This window comes from Battus philenor, unplaced genomic scaffold (assembly GCF_028537555.1).
Source record: "Battus philenor isolate CCGP_79_NKW_IND1 unplaced genomic scaffold, ilBatPhil1.0.hap1 SCAF_23, whole genome shotgun sequence".
NCBI classification, from domain to species: Eukaryota; Metazoa; Arthropoda; class Insecta; order Lepidoptera; family Papilionidae; genus Battus; species Battus philenor.
In genome coordinates, this window is record NW_027181686.1 from 8850768 (window position 1) to 8870684 (window position 19917).

The window sequence follows — 19917 nt, forward strand, 5'->3', positions numbered from 1 at the left end:
CGAGGATTGCTTAGGAGTCTCGGCTCATTTAAACTAGATGCTTCATCGGATTTCAAGGTCGTCTAGATCAAATATCAACCGAGAAGTTTCCTCGGCTTTGGTTGTCAGATGATCCCATATTTAAAGAATACTACCAAAGACACGGTTTACATTTGATTTTGTGACAACCAAACTGTCTACAAATAAAGGTATGAAGCTGAATATAGCGTTCACATTATACAAAGTTTACATCAGTAGTCTTCAAGATATTTCCTGGAAATCCGTCCTGATTCAAGTGATGAAAGGAAAATAAAATTAATATAAAATATATCTAGACCTGCATGTTTACTATTTCCACCATAGACTTAATATAAATTTGGTAGAAATATTCCCTTCGCCAAGTAGAGGTCAGCAAAGAATTTTACGAAATTCCATCCGCAAGGGGATAGGGGCAGGGGGTTTTAAAGTTCATAATATTTGCGGTCGCTCGTCCAAGTTATTAATATTTGTTTTATATATAACAGTATACTTGTTTAATATTTATTTAAAAAAGTTTTTTACTTTTTCTGGGACAAGTTTTGGGTTTTAAAAAATCGTAGATCTGTGCTTCTAAGCACATCTGTGCTTCTAGAGTTTAAAGGATACCGATAATAATAACATTATTGTTCTTAAATATGTAGCTGGAAGCACCGCAATTGTTCAATAACCTTCAGAATTTAGATTGTATCTTTTATTAACTTAGTTGTTACACCAGTTAATATAGGTAACATATCTTCAGAATTAAAATGTCAGAATTGAAATTAAAATCCCTATTTCTTCAGACCTTCAAACTTAGTCTGTCACTAGTTACATTTAAAAATATAGACAAGAATTTAAAAGAATTTATTTTTAGGGCACCTTATGGTTCTAATAAATTAATCAATGGAGAGTTGTCTAAAAGAGCCATCAATGCCGAACAGTTCGTCGTAATTTGTTGGTTTGCCCGGTCTGTACGCCTCATTTGCTTTTACGGATTCTTGTTGTTTGAACCATTCTGTGTAATCTTCGAGCTTCTTCACCCAGGCGTCTGTAAAATTTTCAAACAGTTATAAACATTTTTTAGCAATGAAAACGATAGATTATTCACATTAATGTTAAAACATGTAACAAAATTTTGCATGACGTTTTCACAACTTTTGGCGAGACATCCATAGGTCGCTAGTTCAGATCTGGCTCGAAGAACCAAAAATGTTTGTAAGCGTGTGGATTATATAAACGGAATAAATAAATTCAAATGATGGTTGTAATTTAAATATAATATAAAAAAACTAGGTCTCAGTAAACTGAAGCGTAACAATAGACTGCCTGAAACTGTAGGACGTCTGGCGACACGAACTTTCTAATATAAAAAGTATAAAAAACATAAAATTTAAAAAGGTTCTAAGCGCCCCAGCCAGTCGCTAACAATACCAAATCCTTCATACGAAAGTACTGATCCGTATGCAGCATACGATGTTGGAGGTAGAAGAGTTGCTTTCGTTGAATCTCTTAAAATTATGTCCACTACAGAGGAGCTTAGAAAATTCGGAGAGGCTTATAATTGTCAGCAATATAGGAGGGATGTAGGAGGCCGAACAGTAAGGCTTCATAAAACTTTCAGGAAACAGAAGAGACTGGAGAAAAATGTTAGCACAGACTGACATATCTGGTTACGATCCTCAGTCATGAAGAAACGACTAAGAAGAACATTGACTCATATTGAAACAATAACACTTACGCGCCATTGCTTTGTAATAGCAGTAGGCGCTACACATATCGAAATTATATAGCGGTACCAAAATCAATATATCGCGCCTTAGCCTTAGCTTGGCATGGTGGAGGCAGAAGAAAAAGTATTAGCTTCGCCATTCATACCAGATTGATTTTGTGGAACAGATCTTATATCTTATAATATTTTAAAAACTTTACCGGAATTAACAAAATATTGTACAAAATAATTTCAGACTTTACACGCCAGTATGTATTAAATAATGATATGAAATTAAGTGAAACAGTGTAACTATCACTTTATATCGTTAACTATTTACATACTATCTAAATATACATATTGGTTATTTGTGAAAAAACTATGTATAGTACACTATCTAAAAACAATTGGTTTCAAAAATAATAATCAATTTAATGAGAATTTCATTAAAACAAAGCGTTTAAAAAAATTCTAAAATTTTCCAATCCTATGTATATAAAGTAAAAAGATACGTGGTCGTAAAAGATCTCAAAATTCATAATATTTTTGTTTGGGACATTTAATAATGGGAGTTATAGATTTAGGCATTCCGGGTAAAATTAGTTATTAAACCGAATAGAAAGGCGCTGAATCTTCTAAGTTAGGATGCTTAAGAAATTGACTGGACGCAAAGGCGTAAGGTTTTGGTTGTCACTCAATGCGCGTTTATCATTACAGTCCAACAATTTTCGCGAAAGCTTAACTGAGGCTAGATTATTTGCTATTCGCAGACTATAAATTTTGTAAAATTGATGTAGTACACTTGCACCTACCATTGATTTCTTTAAGCGATCCGCATGTACCGCCATATTCGACAGGCAATACCTCTTTAGGCACATATTCATAGAGCGTGTTGATGTCTGTATGGGTGAATATCTGAAAAAAATAATAATTCTTGTATTTTTATTTTTGAAATTTTTTGACAATTTAAATTGTAAGTATATTTTTAAAGAACTTAATTTAAGCTATTGCTCATTTACATAAACATATCGTATGAGCAGTGTTGGAATAATTATTTACCGCCGAACCGTGAAGAGCAGATTATAAGTGACTTATTTTGGTATCATGTTACGTATTAACTGTATCATATCTGTTTACAAATTTCTCTGGATACCAAAAAAATGATTTCTCTTTTATTTGTTTTATAAATTTACTTATACCAGTATCCACCTACGATAATTAACATTGACCACTTATGTATTTCATGAGAAGTATGTGAAAGAAGAACCTATATAAACCATCAGACCCATTGGGTTTGTTTTTCTGGTAACTTTCACTATATCCTTATTAATGTAGAAGAACACTTAATACCTAAGTTTCATTATCACTTATCACCTTTAAAGCCTAGAAGGTAAAAGGTGTAGTAATAAGATATATATAGTAATAATATCAATATTGAATTTAATATTATTTAAATATTGCTAATTTCGAAAAAACTTATTTACTTAAAAAAAATTGCGACGTTACTAAACTGTCAATTGACATTGAGCAGTAAAAGACTGGTTTAAAATTGTAGTTTGTAGGTTAGAATTTTGGCAGGCGCTCACTTTGACTAGAATAATATCGCAGCATTAATAATACTAAATAATATTAAATAACGAACGAAATCATCTCAAGGAAATTAGTTTCATCTGAAATTGATCAAGATATGGCTCAAACGTAGAAATATTAACAGAAAATATTACGTATCATTATTATTAAGTATCAGAACAATATCAAAATCTATATAGATACTCACCCTATTTTTCATTTTTTCTTTGAGGAATGGTTTGATGATACTGACAAGTTTATCGACGATTGGTGATGCGTTTACTACGTGCACTTCTTTCAGTTTTACGGGATAAGCTTCCTGAAACATGGATTTATTATACAATTACATTTGAGTGAAGGATTAGAGACCAGGGACCTTTTTGGATACAAAGAGGGGAAAAAGGTGGTCATAGGTGAAAAGGGCCTTACCAAATAGTATTATTGAACCCAAAAGACCAATACGTTTGGTTGTCTTAAAATATGGCAATCATTAACTTTAAAAAATCATTAATTATAGATAAGCCTTTACGATTGTATTCCGCGGTTTGAACTTAACACTGGAATCATTTAGTGAAAGCGTGTGTCATAATACTTGAATATTACATGGCGTCAAACATGATAATTCTACATTTTTTCTTAGTAACAAATAACAAGCATTCAGTGATACACTAATTTTTATTCAGTGAATGTATATTCAATTTCAATGATAACATGCACGTACAAATGCTGTAACTTCGAACAATGCTAGTTTTTGAATGCTTAGCGCCATCTTTTGAGCGAGCAGTCATATAAATAGGCACCGGACGGTTAAGACAGCCATTAATTAAAAATGGAGATTCGATGAATAAAAATCTAAACGTCTAACATTACCTGCACACAAATCAAAAACTTCTTAATCACCGACGGTGATAACTTCGCGAGATGTGAGGGAGATACCACTGACGCGTCAAGTATATAAATATCTCCACCAACACCCTCCACTTCTTCCTTCAATCTGATGTCGCCGATCATCATCGCTATTTTGAAGACGTCATTGAGTTGATTCGTGTCCAAGTTTTTATCGAGACCTTGAAAGAAAAGGAAAATACTTTAGTGACGTGTGAACGTCCGAAAAATGTGTTAAAAATACTTATTGGAAAAATGTATGAAGTAGAATAATAAAAAAATTGAGATTAATTCTTCTCTCGCACTGAGGAATCGTGAAATATTTTTGTCAGTCTCATAGTCTCTTGCATTTCTCTTGGCTTCGCAACACGTTTAGAAGTCCATCAGTCTGCCCACAGATTGTATCTTTTATGATATAATTATTTTTACAAAGCAATGACAATATTAACTTTTGTATCTTTTTTAAGAAAAAGTTATCGTGAGTTTTATTGAATGGCAATATTTTTGTAAAACTGTATTATAGGCCAGTTACGTATGTCAATCAATGAATCATATATTTTTTTAAATTTGAAAGTTCATTGTAGGTAACAGCGTTTCCATTTGTGCTAGAATCATGTGATAATTTCAAATTTAAATTAAGAATATGCGTACAATATAAGTCAATAAACATGGCACATGTTTTGTGTTTACATTTCGGAAAATTAAAAGTATATACAAGTTAGCTCTACAAGCCAAGAAACAAATTTCATAGATACGAGGATATTGGAGTCACGGCGATAAACTAAATTGAAATATTCTCTGTCTATACTACTTCTATTAACGATTTCAAATAAATTTTAAGACTTATGTCAAGTGCATTGTTTTATTAAATACAGTAAGTACCTCTGGCGATAGTGACTCGACGGCCATTAGGTGTTAAACCTGGCAACGGTGGTCCATGTCTGAAAATTTAAAAAGATTACTGTATCCATACTTCAATAATTTGATAATAGAATTTAATATATATTAAATACATAGAGAGTAATATAAAGCAAATAATTTAAAACTCCAACTATTGATTTTGTTTAACCTACAATAAAAAATCTTATAATATAAAATATTTACGAATACGATTTTTAAGGCAACTTTGAAATGAATAGCTAAAACAACTGTTATGAGTGCCGTTAAGAATTTTGTGAAAGTTTAAAAAATATCCCGGCTGACTTTGTGGTGCGATCTTCATCAACACCTTTGAAACCCTCGCAGCTTTATTTTTAGTAAAGTGATGGTATCATCGCTATCTCGAAGACGTCGTTGAACTGAGTCGTGTAAAAGTTCTTATAAAGTCATGAAACCGGGCCGGCATGCGCGGTCGCTTACGACGGGCTTAATAAGAAGACTCAAGGTCATTCAATAAGCAATGGCGAGGGCAATGCTCAGAGTTTCGCTGCGACATCGAATTAAAAATGAATAGATATGCAGAAGAACTAAGACAGCACATGCAGCTCGAAGAATTGCCCGTATGAAGTGGCACTGGGTGAGGCATATTGCTCGTGCAACCGATGGATTTTGGGACCCAAAGGTTCTCGAGCGGTGACCAGTGGGTGGCCCGATATCGTAGTCAGGGTTGCAGGAAGTTGCTGTGTCATCGTGTTAATATTCCGTGTACACCAAGCCTTCCAGTGGGAGTCTATCGGCTTAGAAGAAGGACACCAGGAAGATAGAAGATCTTGTAAAAGTTGTCAGAAGACGCTGGATGTAAGGCGGTTTCTACAGGTCCTATTGGAAATTTTTAAGGGTCTATACCCAGTAGGGGCTCTCTTACGATTGAAACGATGATTATGATGTCATTACAGAAGATCTCAATTTGATGCTAGTTTCTATCAAATTGAGCTGAGCTGCTGTATTATTTTATAAACGTACAGAAGTGTAAACAATCATAACGCAAAGTATAAAACAAGTTAAGGTAAAATGGACACTTATTGCTATGTGATAAATTTAAAGCGAATTTAAGCCTAGCTTGGTTCACGACTGGAAACAAATCAAATTACTACTATAACTTGTTATTGATCTACGTATATACATATTAAATGTTTAAAGACTTTTACCAACAGCCGAAAAGAGAAAGTCGGTAAAATTGCAATAATAACAAAGACATGAATTATCAGAACTCACAATCTGTTCATGAGGTCGGCAAGCTCTGGTCTCTTAATGTCTCTGTTGGTAAAGAACTCGGGGCAGGCTGTACGCATGGTGAAGTACATGTCCAACTTCCGTTTGCACTTCTCCAAAGAGAAACTGGAGCCTCGTAGGAAAGTCATCATTCTGTCTTCGTCTGTAAATATAAAATTGATAATTACAGATAAATAACAAGCCCACAAGTGTTTCTGTAAAGTCTATTTATTAATTGTTGTTACATCTAGCTTAAGTAATAATGACGCAACAAGTATCGGAAGCTTTCACTAATAGAAAAAAAACAAAGTTAAGATGTCATAAAGATATAGTATACGTAATTGATTTGCCAATTATCAGAAAAAAAAATCGATTAAAGAGATAACAAGAAATTTACAGTTGGTAAAACTACATTTATTTTTAAAAATGTAGTTTTGTCGTCGTCGTTTCAGACCATACTCGTAGACGCCCGCCATGTTTACCACAACCGCGAGGTCTGGCAGGAAGGTTGGCGATCGCAGTATGATATTATGATACACAAAGGACGCTGCTGGCTATCTTTTAAAAAATTGTTTGTTAGCTTTAGCAATTCTATGTAATTAATACACAAAGTGTGAATTACATTAGATTGTATTCCGGGAATCGAAACTTCGAGCCAGATTCACAAGTCTCAGTCCTCTACCACTGGGCTATCACTGTTAGGCTAGTTCTCAATGACGATTAATTTGATTAAATACAAAAACTTAACTTAAACTTTTCTAGAATTCGACTGGTGTCTCTTAAGTATGCTATTGGCCCGACCGTTTGGTCCTGCTTAGATTACGATTAAAGTAACTAAGCACGAAGGCTCCCTCGGGACTCTCGAGTCAGGTCTCCGCCTTCATTTCTACTAAAAGGTCGTTGAGCTCTCAGGTACTTCGCCGTGTGATCCATGCTATGACCAGACGCACGGGCCCCAGGAAGGGGACATAGGTGTGGGCTCAAATTTGGCATCAAATACACGCGTTTAGCATTCTGATTCAAGTATTTTCGATGAACCTTGTCTTATTTAATCAGTTACTGTTGTCGGATTAACATCACCCACCACATTGTAATTCTTAGAGATATAACTAGCGCAAGAAACTCCACCAAATTTTCTGAGTATTATTAGAGAAAGCTGCCTCGTATGAGGTCAGCTTGCTGGCTAGAACCGATAGAGTTTTTTTAGTTAAATTTTATTTCAGTTGCACATTTGATTTACGCTGTCCCGGGAGATGGTTATTGCAACATCTGAACGGTCAAATGAGTGTCTTGATCACAAGATTACGAAGCGTGTAATTGATCTAAGACGGTTTGTATCTGATATCAGCGGATCTAGAAACTAGAGATTTAAATTACATTACCCCATTCGTCTGGCAAATGCGGCTGCTTATAAAGCCACTCCTTGATTGCTGCAAGATCTTGGTCTCGTGTGTTAACATCTTCATTAAGTTCCACTCTAATTTTCTTCCACATTTCGCCTGATGGCTGTACTAATGTTGCCGCTGACGCCATGCTGTTAAAGAAATTTGTGCAATGAATAAATATAATTTATCAATGATTAACTTTAAGTTCACAAAGAAATTTTGACTAAACTTTCCGTGTAGGAAAAGGAAATTGTAATTGGCTTAAAATATACCTTATAGAGTAATACTGAATGTCATTTTTGTAACAACGAAGAATCGTATAAAGTTTGCAACGTCAAGGAAAAAATAGAAAAAAAGTGGTCAGTTCTTCATTTTATTAAGATTGTCGCAGGCTTTTTACAATCCTTCTAATTAGAAATCTACGCGGGCGGCGTATGCCCAGCAGTGAACGTTATATAGGCGAAATGATTATGGTGAAGGAAAAAACATAAAAATTATAAATGTTTTAAGTTATTAAATAAAATACGAAATGTCTTTTATATGTAGTCAAATGTATTGCGCAGTGTTTTTATGTCATTAATATTATATATTTATATAATATAAAGGACAAAAGATAAAATTGATATAGATAAAGATTTAAATTTACGATATACTATATACACATATATTTATTATATATATTACATTATATATATATATATATATATATATATATATATATATATATATATATATGTATATATACATTATATATACTCTACTACAAGTCAAGACTATATAAATTCTTTGACAGTTATTATAAATATTACTAGTTAAGTTAAAATCCAATACAAATAGCATTTTAAAATTTTATGGTTAATTCGAACTTGAAAGACTCCAACTTTTTTTGTCGAAGTGTGGATGTGATTACACATAATTTATAAAAAATGAATGATTCAGTCTTTTTGGCAAAATGATGTTACTAACAATATAGTATTTTGTATTTTTTTGTTTTGTAATGTGTAAAAAAGTTGCTTGTTATATAAACTAATGATAAGCTTAACATTAGCTTCAAAGAATTAATAATTATGTATTATGTATAGAGTGGACCAGCACATTTGACTAGTACTCCAATAGACCAACGAATAAGACGCATGCGACCTTGAGTTACAATAACGTGACGTGGGACTTCCATAACTATACCAGACAAAGAGCTCATAAACAGACGTGCAGTAAAAACTAAACAGGAATTTCATCAAATACAATTCCATAGTTGATAACATAGTTAAGTCTGTCGGTAAAGGTATAATTTATTTACAAGATTTTTAATTAAATCTAATTCTTGGATTTTCCCAATACTTGTGGACGTTTGCGGATTTCCACTATCTCTAGTTATTAATGTCAAAACAGCTATATGCCTAGTCACCATTAACTGCCGATATTCACTAATCAAAATATTACAGTGAACGTTGTAGCATAAGTTCTCGTCCAGATCTATATTAAGATCAGGCTCTCCACAATACGCCACAAAAGAGTCCTTAGCTATCTTGGCCATATCGCCTGCAGACAACTAGATAGCTGCTACAAGCTACTAATTGTAGAGAAAATAGGTAAAATATTACGTGAGCGATCATCCATCTGCTGGCATGATCGAGTCAAATCAATAAATGGACTTGGGTTAATTGTAACCTAACAAAATCCACAGATATTAAAAAATTAATTCTCTTAATTATTTAAACCAAAGGTAGTAAGGTTTAATTTGATAAATATACGAGAAAAAAATTTTGTTGTTGTTTCATCACATTAGTCTTTTGGAACTCGTAGCGAGCCTCATTGGCACGATTGTCGTCACTCAACAAACCACGGAGAGGAATAGGCTCAGGATTGTTCTATAAGATTAACAAGTTAAAGCAGCAGGGGGCAGACTACGAAGCCCAAAGAACAACTGTGGCCATAAGTTTCTAAAGTGAAGATCTTGGACCGAAAAGCGTAGCTTAAGTTTCACACGCGATTTCGTCAAGGTCTTATTGAAAATGAATGAGGCCTATATCGACCGTCCTATGCCCGAAATGATGGTAAAACTTCGTATACATATATGAAAGACCCGTTTTTGTAAAGAAAAGCATAGTGAAGTAACCAACACATACAAGGATTTGATATCCGCATTAGGCTGACCAGTTTTACGGTCCACATTATCTTTCTAAACGGATTCTTGTGTACTACATACATAATATTTGAAATAGTCGTTTAGTATTGTACATTGAATACCATAATGAAACACCTTTGAACCATTAAAACGACGTTTTGACGTCAACAATACTATTATAAACCAATTTTAGTGTCATTGTTGTGACAAAACGTAATTGAAAGATTGCAAATTTCCTACAACATTAAATGTAATCATCATTATCAAGTGGATACCGAAATTATTTGTAAATCATATTTTTTTTAAAACAATGTCACGTAAACCATAAAACTCGGTAATTATATTTTAATAGACGTATTTATTCTACTACGGGCTTCATTAGCATGCTCACAGCTGCCCAACGAGCCATCGAAACGGCTTGGCTGAGGATTTCTTTATGAGATCGAATTAGGAATGTGAAGATTCGTAAAAGAACGAAAGGGATCGTTGCCAGCGGATTGACATGATTAAGGTTTTGGAATGGAGACTACGGATCTCTATACGTAGGACGTTCATCCACAAAGTGTCCAGATGCCATTGTTAAGATTGAATTGTTTTCGGAGAACGCTGAATGCAGGCTTCTAATGTATCTTGGTGGAAATTTAGAGGTGAGGCTTACATTCATTAATGGAATTATAATGACTGAAAAAAATGATAATGAATATATACATTAAATAAACTGACATTTACAAAAATTATGAAATGATTAACGTATTTAACACTTGTTATAAGTGAGGGAAGATAGCGTAAAAAATGCAAATTTGTATGGTTAAAATTTAAATTTATTCGTTGTTTTAGGAAACCGGATGTAACATTACGCTCCAATTATTAGTGTCTAAACGTAACATTTAGTAGTTAATTTAGTAGAAAGTTGCAATTAATTTTGGCACCTAGCAGGAAATCGTAAGTATAATTGTGTTCCGTGTTCACTAAACAATATATTTATAGTCTCAGCGAAATATTTTGGGCGATAATTACGGCAATACCTTTAACAAAATCAATTTACTTAAATTAACCTATAACCAATAATCTTGTAGATGCATTGGTTATATAATATATAACCTAAATGTTAATATCATATTACTCTCCTTTTCCATTAACTCCTGACAGTACAAAGTCGGCAGGGACGGATAGTAAACAATAATTATTATTAAAATGTAGTAATTAGTATTTTGAAAACACTTTTTCTTACTATATTATCAATGCGTTATTTATTATTTCTGGAATCATAGATTATTTAATAAAGTATACCACCATTGACTACCAATAAATTTTACACCTTTAACAAATGATACTGTAAGTCTGAGAAATAGATAAAGTAGTTTTCAAAACGTGTAATGCCTGTAACTCGAATATTACTAACGTAATTACTATTACTTCCATGATTTTTATAAACTTTACAACAGCTACAAAGAACCTTGTTATTGTTAGAATATCAACATAATAACTTCATGAGAGATCCGTACGTGGCGGTTCATACGAAAACTCTTTTCTTTTTGCTGGAAAAATTAAAGTCATATCTACATTTAATTTAAACAGACAGTTCCTATGCTATTTTTATTATGTTTATAGAGGCACTTAGTTTTTTTTATTTTATTTTTTTTATTAACGTTATGATATAAGATAGCATAATTATGTCCAAGGTTGTGTCTATAAATGGCTAAAATATTAAAATTTGTACAATGTTGTACGAAACCATTGTTAATATTTATTATATTTTGCTATTAAAATCAATTAAAAATATTAATTCATTTTCAATAATTACGCGATTTTGTAGCCATATATTACTATCTGCACATATTTGTTCACTTGATGATATTAAACAGAAATTAAAACACTAACGCCTAAACGCCGATATCTAGCTGTGGACGTCTTGCAGCTGAGATGATGATGATTATGATGAAGATGATATTATTATCATCATGCTACTCCGACGTTTGAAATTTAAGACCATCACTTATTAGCCTATCATTTCATCTAGCTATGGTATTCTTAAAAAAAGGAACAGTGAGAAATAGTATCATGCTACAATCGAGTGGTCTCTTAGACCCTCTAATCGGACTGCTAAACATATTTCTGGTGGCAGCCATTGCTAAAATATTTTCCAATAAAATATAGTCCAAGGAGCGTCCGCGAAAGGGTTCTATAAGCATGGCTTACTCTCAATCCAGAAAAATAAATAGCTTGGCCGCCAGAGTCAAGTAAATCGTGAAAAATTTTAAGTCTAGTTACTGTAAAAAGTCCTAGATTCTTACTTAAAAATGCCTTTAGCGCTCTGTCAACGAATTAACAGCATTGCTATACATTTATTTATATTCAATTTTTACAAACATTATGCAATAGCGGACTTGATCCCTCACAAGTTTTATCTACTAGGTAACCCTAGGTGGTGCAGAGATTACTACTACTCAGGTGGGTAATGGCACTCTTTTAAAGTTTTAATAGACTGGTAAAGAGATTTAGGTGTATATAAAATATATATACCTATAAACTTACTCATGGCGATATCTCTGAAAAAATAAGACTAAGAGACTTGAAATTTGGAAGAAATATTTCTTTTGCCAAGTAAAGATCAGGTAAGAATGGATTTCATGAAACTCTTCCCGCAACGCACGAAGCTGGTGGGTGACAGTTAATAGTATATAAAGTATGAATGATATACTATATGATAAACAAGTTTGTTATTGTTAAAAGGATTAGTAAAAACACAAGAACCCTAAATATATAGAATTTACCAAAATTGTTCGCGAACGCATAAATATAAATTCTAAAATGTTTTGTAAATGTATCATTTCATTGCATTATACTGCGATAAAATATATGTATCATTTATGAACGGTCTTAGTGCGTGTGCTAGCATGGCGGATTTAAAAAAAATTATTTCCCAAACTATAATCATAATTCAGAGATGGTAATTATTCTGCTCTTATGCATTCTGATATTATAGAAACAATAATGAAGAAGATCATGATTATTTATTAAATGCTAGCCGAAATTCGTCTACTTCGCGAACCTAATGGACGCCTCTTCAAACCCTCTTACAGGTTCAGTTATGTAAAATCAGTTCTTAGCTGAATTTTACTTGGCAAAAATAATTATCTAATAAAATTTTAAGCGTCTAAGCTTTAAGGATCCAGAGATATTGTCATAAAACTATACGAAATAAGATGTAGTTTATTTTGACCGCTTTATTAGAGCAAAATAAGAGAAATGTGTCCTAGTTAAGTACATCCGTATTTAAACTCCATATTATGCAACGTTTTTCACAGTTAGTCATAGTTGCGATAGTGTTTAGGTTCTAAAAATGTAGGACCGTAGGGAAAAACTAGTTATTCGGGAAGTTAGTATTGAGTAACATGTAACTTTTACTTTTAGGCGTTAGAAATTTTGAATTATTAATTTATTAATTGTGAAAATAGCATTTAAATAGTGGAAACTCACCTTAAATATTTGAAGTCACGGTATTTAAAAATTAATAGCGTAACGTGTAGTGGTAAAATTTTAAAGCATGCACTTGCTTCGAGAGCTCAATCCGTACTGGATTGCGCAGACGCAATGCGCTGTCTTAAGCAATGGCTGGAGTTAACTATACATTGCCTTGAATTACTTTGCGACATTGGTACCAGAGATGACAATACGAAACCGAGTTTACCTATGGTACTCGTGGACTGGATTTGGGTTATAAAAGTTGTTTTGTTTACGCTATATCTCTTTTACCGTAAACTGAATGATCCTTATTTTCGATTCATCATTTTTTAATGACTTTACTGATATGATTTTTATTTGTATACAGTATTAATATTAATATATTAGTAACTGATATCCTGGAGACATGTTGAAGATTTTTTTGCAGTATTAGCAAGTGTTATTATCACATGAATCCGAGTTTTTATCTAAATAAGGCATTGTTGCCTTCTAAACGTAATTCGGATATTTCCAGTCTATTAAATCAATAAGGCTACATAACTATTCAATATTATATTACAAATTCAATAAAAGGAATTGTTCTCGCGTGATATCTAATAAAATAACCAAATATGATGTTAGTGCGTGTGATTGTTTGTGTGACAGAGTGAATGACATTGTCTATAAAATACAAGTAGAAAAACTGTTTACTATCAATTTATAAATTGCGTTTTTCCATGCATTATTTAGTTTTTATACAATAAGAGAAACAGGTATGTCTTCTCCTATAAATAACAGGTTACCTTGTTTATTAAAAAGCGTAGCCCTTGTCAAATTGAGACAAAAGTTACCTTTTTTCCGAGTCATTATCCTGAGTACTCTTGATTAATTTGAACTTATGGAGTACACTTTGCTGATAAGTCGGGCATAATGCTTGTAATGCGCAGATAATGAAACAGTTGTACCAGACCCTGTTTGTTAAAACGTCACGATCTTATTTGACGACTTTTGTCAAATCTACGGCAATGTTTTCGCAAACTATTATAGTTTTAACTGTGGCCGAGTACCTTAACATCTTAAGGTAGTGTTGAAGCTCCCCACTCGTTGTTATAAAGATGCGAAGTGAATTAGCTTGCGTGTAGCCTCGATGCCTCATAGACGTGCGGTAGATTACCCCAAATCCGCCGTCCAAGCCTTTTATGAGGTTTGAAGGAGTTTGTCGTACTAGTTCTTATATTTGGGTGCTCGGTGGTGTATCCAGCACTCTCTTCAGCACCTTTCCTTAACAGAATACACCTCCATTGAAAAGATAAAGATAGTTAGGAACTACTCCAATTAATATATATTGTATACACTTCCCAGAGATGGACTTCTGTCTAAATATAAAATAAAATCTGCTTTATGCTGCAATTGCAAGTTATTTGAGTATTATAGTAAGTAAATCATATAAATAAATTATTTTTAAATAAAATAAAATAAAATAGGTGGCGGGATTTTTTCTCTTTGTTAAGTTGGAAAGTTGTTCGCTTTACTAATGGCAGACTTCTGTCATCACACATTGTACAACACAATGGACAACTCTATAACTTAATATCCGGTGACACTCTTTCTGGATACTTCATTTTATGACAATAAATATTCGTCATTGCTATTTTATGAATAATCATATTTGCCAATATGTAAACGAGATTTAAAAAATAAATATTCCAATGCATAAAAAGAAGGAAGTTGGTTATTCCATTTAAGCAATGAAATATCACGCAGGGAAATGCAATAACTGTATTTTTTTTAAACAATAGAAACATAAACGTATTTTGTCTGTCTTATCGTAAGCCGTCTCTGCAGCAAACAAACGTAAGAAAACAAAAATCGGCATTAAAACATGTCGCCAACGCTGAAGAAATTGTTTTACACCACGAATGTTTGGTTGTATTTACTAATTCTTAGGGTTTAAGAGGTAAACTCTATAATTCGAGTAGTCTTAGTCAGTGTAAATGCATTGTAATCTTTAGTAATGATTGAAAATTAATTATTGTAGTGTACACTCATATTTTTTGAACGACTGATTCATCGTAACTGCTTAATGTTCGTTTTAATGGCAACAAAAGTTCTTACTGAATTTAGGCTGCATAGTGCATAGTGTGAGATGGTATAACCTTAATATTACAATAGACCATTGATCATGTAATAACATTCAAAAGTTTATTGATCAGCAATTCGTAAATTAAATTAGCGTAAAGGTTTTTCAGTGATATGAAATGAATTCATTCATTCATGAAATATTTTTATTTGCAACATTGTTAAAAGGTTGTTACAATTTTATAAACAACAGTACCACATGTTAAGCCAGTATCGGCATGCAAAGGTAACTTGATAATAAAGCGAGGGAGTGAATCGAGATGAGGGCACATTTGAAATCGTCGTTTTTTTAAGTTAAAGGATGCCATTATTAAAGTTCAATTTGATTCTAGCTTTATATATCTTTTTGAATTTTCTTATGCCTTAAACAAATGTGTATTGTAAATGATCCTAAGCAGGTAGTAAAAAAATTAAAAATGGTTTATAGGCATTTTTATCCCTCTTTTGCCCATATTGGTTCTTGTTGATTCAAACCAGTTAAATATAGATTGTAGGATGCATGGTTTATATATAATAGATGCGAAGCAATGTAGGTGCTCTGTTCAAAGAGTAAATGAATCGCCAGGGGCGGTAAGAAAGGCAGCAGGTACTTGGCTGCACTAGATTGCCAGTACGAATTGGCCACGCGTAACTTGAACATTACCCTATTTTAACAGCCACACATCACAGTGCAGTTTATGTAATTTGAAAAGTTATCTCATTTTATAAGTTCATTAATAATATTGTCCTGTTATTTTGTGCTAGAATAATTATATAAATTTTACAAAACAGCCATTATTAAAAATGTTGTCTTGTAATAGGTTTTTGTATATATGTATATATTTAGTCGTTTCAGTGCATACATGCCCACTGCAAAGAATAGGCCTCTCCCAAAGATATCTGTGAGGGATATACCATAATCGCCACGCTTGCATAAAATGTAAATTATATAAGATTGAATCCCAAGAATCAACTCGTGAATTACGATCGCAAGTTCAGGTCCTCTATCGCTGAGCTACCATTGCTAAGTATATATTTAAATAGAGTTATCTTCTTCCTAAGTATTGTTATTTAGACGTTGCGTAAATCCATGGTTGATATCTGTATCGCAATTGTTTCCTTTTGCGGTCTGTGCCTTTTCCGCGCTCTGATTATTGCCATTTGTTGGTCATTCGGATACATTGCGTGTCTGTTGCCGGTGTAACGAACTCGCGAAATTGCTCCAAATTTTTTATAACCTATTTATATAATAGGCTTCTGATTCTTCCAATAAGTATAATACTGTATTAGGGCTTAAAAGTTTTGATTTACATTTTAAAAAAAATCTTTTTTAGCCAAAATTAGTGTTAATATGACCTTAAAAAATTGTTAAATTGTCAATAACCGATTTTGTTAACTACTACCTACAATTCAAATTTCGATATATTTATAAAAAAAACAATATGCGGTAATTTTTCATAAGCTTGTTTGAATTAAATACAATTATATCAAATTGAAGCCGGATGCAGGCCGTACTATATCGGAAAGGTCTATCTCCTGCAATGGTGTCCTGTCTCTGAAATGATAATGATGAATTTAAATTGTAATAAATTTTATATTAGGGAGACTGCAAAGTAATGTGGCTTTCTAAAGATAAATTCACATGGTTACATTTTTAACAAATTTTTATTTTTTAAAAACAATATATTCACCTTCGTTATCAAGAACCTTTTGCCATCTAGTATACAACGTTTACCAAGTATGAAATGAGCTACCAAAAGACAATCAAATATCGACATGCGCAAAAACGATATTACTTTCCGGTCCTCCTAATATAATAGTTATATGTTTAATTACACTTTTTTTAAATAAATAACGATATTATTTATACCGTTAAAGAGTAGCAAAAGTTTCTCCCTGTCTTCGCTCGTGAAAGTCCATGACTATACTTTCGTTAATTTGAAAATCTTTATACCTATTGTTGAGCGCTGTGAATATACTGTAGCTTTATTATTTTACAGGTTTATTGTACACAACATTCACGGTTTCGGAATTCACGGGTAATAACCCGTACACTAGTAATATATAATAAATTTAAAAAAAATACGTCAGGCGTCGCAACGTGATGCTTGACATCTTGTGTAGACGAAGTATATCTACAATAAGAATATATACACAGTTGTCGGAAGGAGGTATGAACATTTTCTCTGATGATCTTCATATGTAACAAATGATATACAGGTTAATTCGTTAAAGATATAAAAGATTTAAAAGCGTGAATGTATAGCACAATTGTTATAAATTAATGTACGGTATATCCTGTCACAAAGTTTATGATACACTAAGACGCGTTTTCTAAATTTTTATGATTGCATATTTAAATAAATCATCGTTTACCGCCTAGCGTTCTTAAATATGATTTTAGTGTGATAATTTAATAAAGAATGACTCGAAAAAAGGATAAATCAAAGCGTTTTGCTGAAAAATGATACACATTACCTTTTTTAAGGTTTTATACCAATAACCAAATAATCTGTGTAAGTTCAGAGAGGACAGCGCTTACTTGATTTCAATTTGTAAATAGATTTGATCATACAGTTGGATTCTAGAACAAAATTATTGAAAGAATTCAATGTTTATAAACATTCTTGATCATATTTTATAACAATTGCGATAGGTAAAGTTGGCTGAGTGTGCCTGGGAAGTGATATTGAATATAATATGTTTAATAAATGGAATAAACATGCGTATATATTTACGTACTGATATTTTTTTCTCATGTGTTCTATCTTGGTGCAGTGGTTAGACGACCATAGTCCAAGATTAAACTACTATTGCTTTCATCTGCTAATATCTATGCTTTTAATGCATTGCAACTTTATTAGTCGAAAATCTGGATTTTGGAGAAAGTTAAACAACGCTTTTCTAAAGGCTCAACACTTAAATATAGGATTGACATTATTATTTAGGTATTTTGGGGATGATTGACCGCATTTATTGAGGCATCACTGTGTGGAGTGGGAAGTTCAAGGTCAATCTCGCAACGTTGAGACACAAGGCCAATGTAGTTAAAACTACGATAGTATGCAAAAATGTGTGTTCCCGTAATAAAAAAACGACTGTGGCCTTAAGCTATCCGACGTAACCCTTCAATTGCCTACTTACACTATAGCCAGCGTGGTTGATTCCATAAAAACCCTTTCTGTGAAAGCGGGTTAGCCAGCTATTTATAGTTAATTATATAAGACGTACATATTTATTTCTATTGAACATTCTCTATTTTCATATGATACGGAAATATATTATTTAATATTGTTATATGAATAACATTTACGTAAACTTCTTTCAACTGGCTATACACTTCAGCCGCGGTGTATTTTGAAGGAAATAAGAAAACGAACACTTTCTACAAATAACTTTACTTTGGATTAAATTAGACATTTTTAGATAGCTTAATATACGATTACACTGTGAACTTATTAATCACTAATGTATCTTAATAGTTTATTTACGATTTGTCTTCCTCATCATTTCTTATCTTTTCGGAAAAATCAAAAACGGACTGAAACTTCTGCTGAAGCCTCACATTTGTTAAAAAACATATTATACGCTTTATAAAATTGTATAGAATATTTTTATGACATCAACCTTTTTTTTGTCTTTTAAAGTAATGGTATGTCTATTTAGCCTTTCTTCATTAATTAATTTCTGCAAATAGTTAACCGTTAAAGAATGTCTACTGTAATAAATTTCATTTATAGATAGACCCAGAAGGATCGTCATAGTCTATTAATGAAGGTGCTAAGATATTATTTAAGCCCGATGACTTTCCCAAAAATTCCGATTCAGACACCTATACCACGAGATGAGATTATTATACCTAGATTTTGTGGACACTTTATATAATTAAGAAAAGGACCAATATTTAGCCACCATAATAGCCATATTTAGCCCGCTGATAAATGCGTATGCGGTGAACAATGCGAATTACACAACTGCCACCGTTAAACCACTCAACACAGCGGTGCACTTTGTTGCACGACTACCACTGCATGTGCGTAGGTGGCCAAATATTGGTCCTTTTCTTACTTAGGATGGACTTCCGCAAGGTAACGCCTGATTCTATTAAATGCTTTACATAATAAGAATAGGCATTAGGGCTTTTGAGAACTAGATCAAAAAATGGACTAATACTCAGTATGCATTTAGAATTTTCATTCGAGGTTTTCGAGAGTTCGGCCTGATTAGTTGCTTTTATTGGATTTCAATACGGTCACGTGCTCATTGAACGTCTTAAGTGAAAGTTCAGAACTAAACGTTAATAACCTTTTTGTTTTTATATAATTTATCTGTTATTACGTAACCTGTTGCTTACAATGTTTTTAAGGCAAAGTGAAGATAGAGACGATAACGCGAATTTAAAAATCTAATCTAATTTTAATGAGAAATTCATTGATTTCTTTTATTTTGTTTATAGTGGCAGATTATCATCCGACCTGCCGACAAAAAACTATGGCGTGGTGCAACTATAGACATTCAGATCTTATTATACTGAT

The 19917-nt window shown here is 32.6% G+C and overlaps 1 protein-coding gene across 1 annotated transcript; it reads right to left on the minus strand.

The window, feature by feature from the left end:
• Window positions 1-104: 104 nt before the first annotated feature.
• On the minus strand, window positions 105-13385 carry LOC137924424 (alpha-tocopherol transfer protein-like). Its single transcript, XM_068767824.1, has 8 exons — window positions 13301-13385; window positions 7693-7844; window positions 6314-6473; window positions 5042-5100; window positions 4145-4341; window positions 3483-3593; window positions 2518-2620; window positions 105-1045 (listed from the first exon to the last, which is right to left on the minus strand). The coding sequence occupies exons 2-8, from the start codon at window positions 7841-7843 to the stop codon at window positions 894-896; spliced, it is 933 nt and encodes a 310-aa protein (XP_068623925.1). The 5' UTR covers window position 7844; window positions 13301-13385; the 3' UTR covers window positions 105-893.
• Between the last annotated feature and the right edge of the window lie 6532 nt (window positions 13386-19917).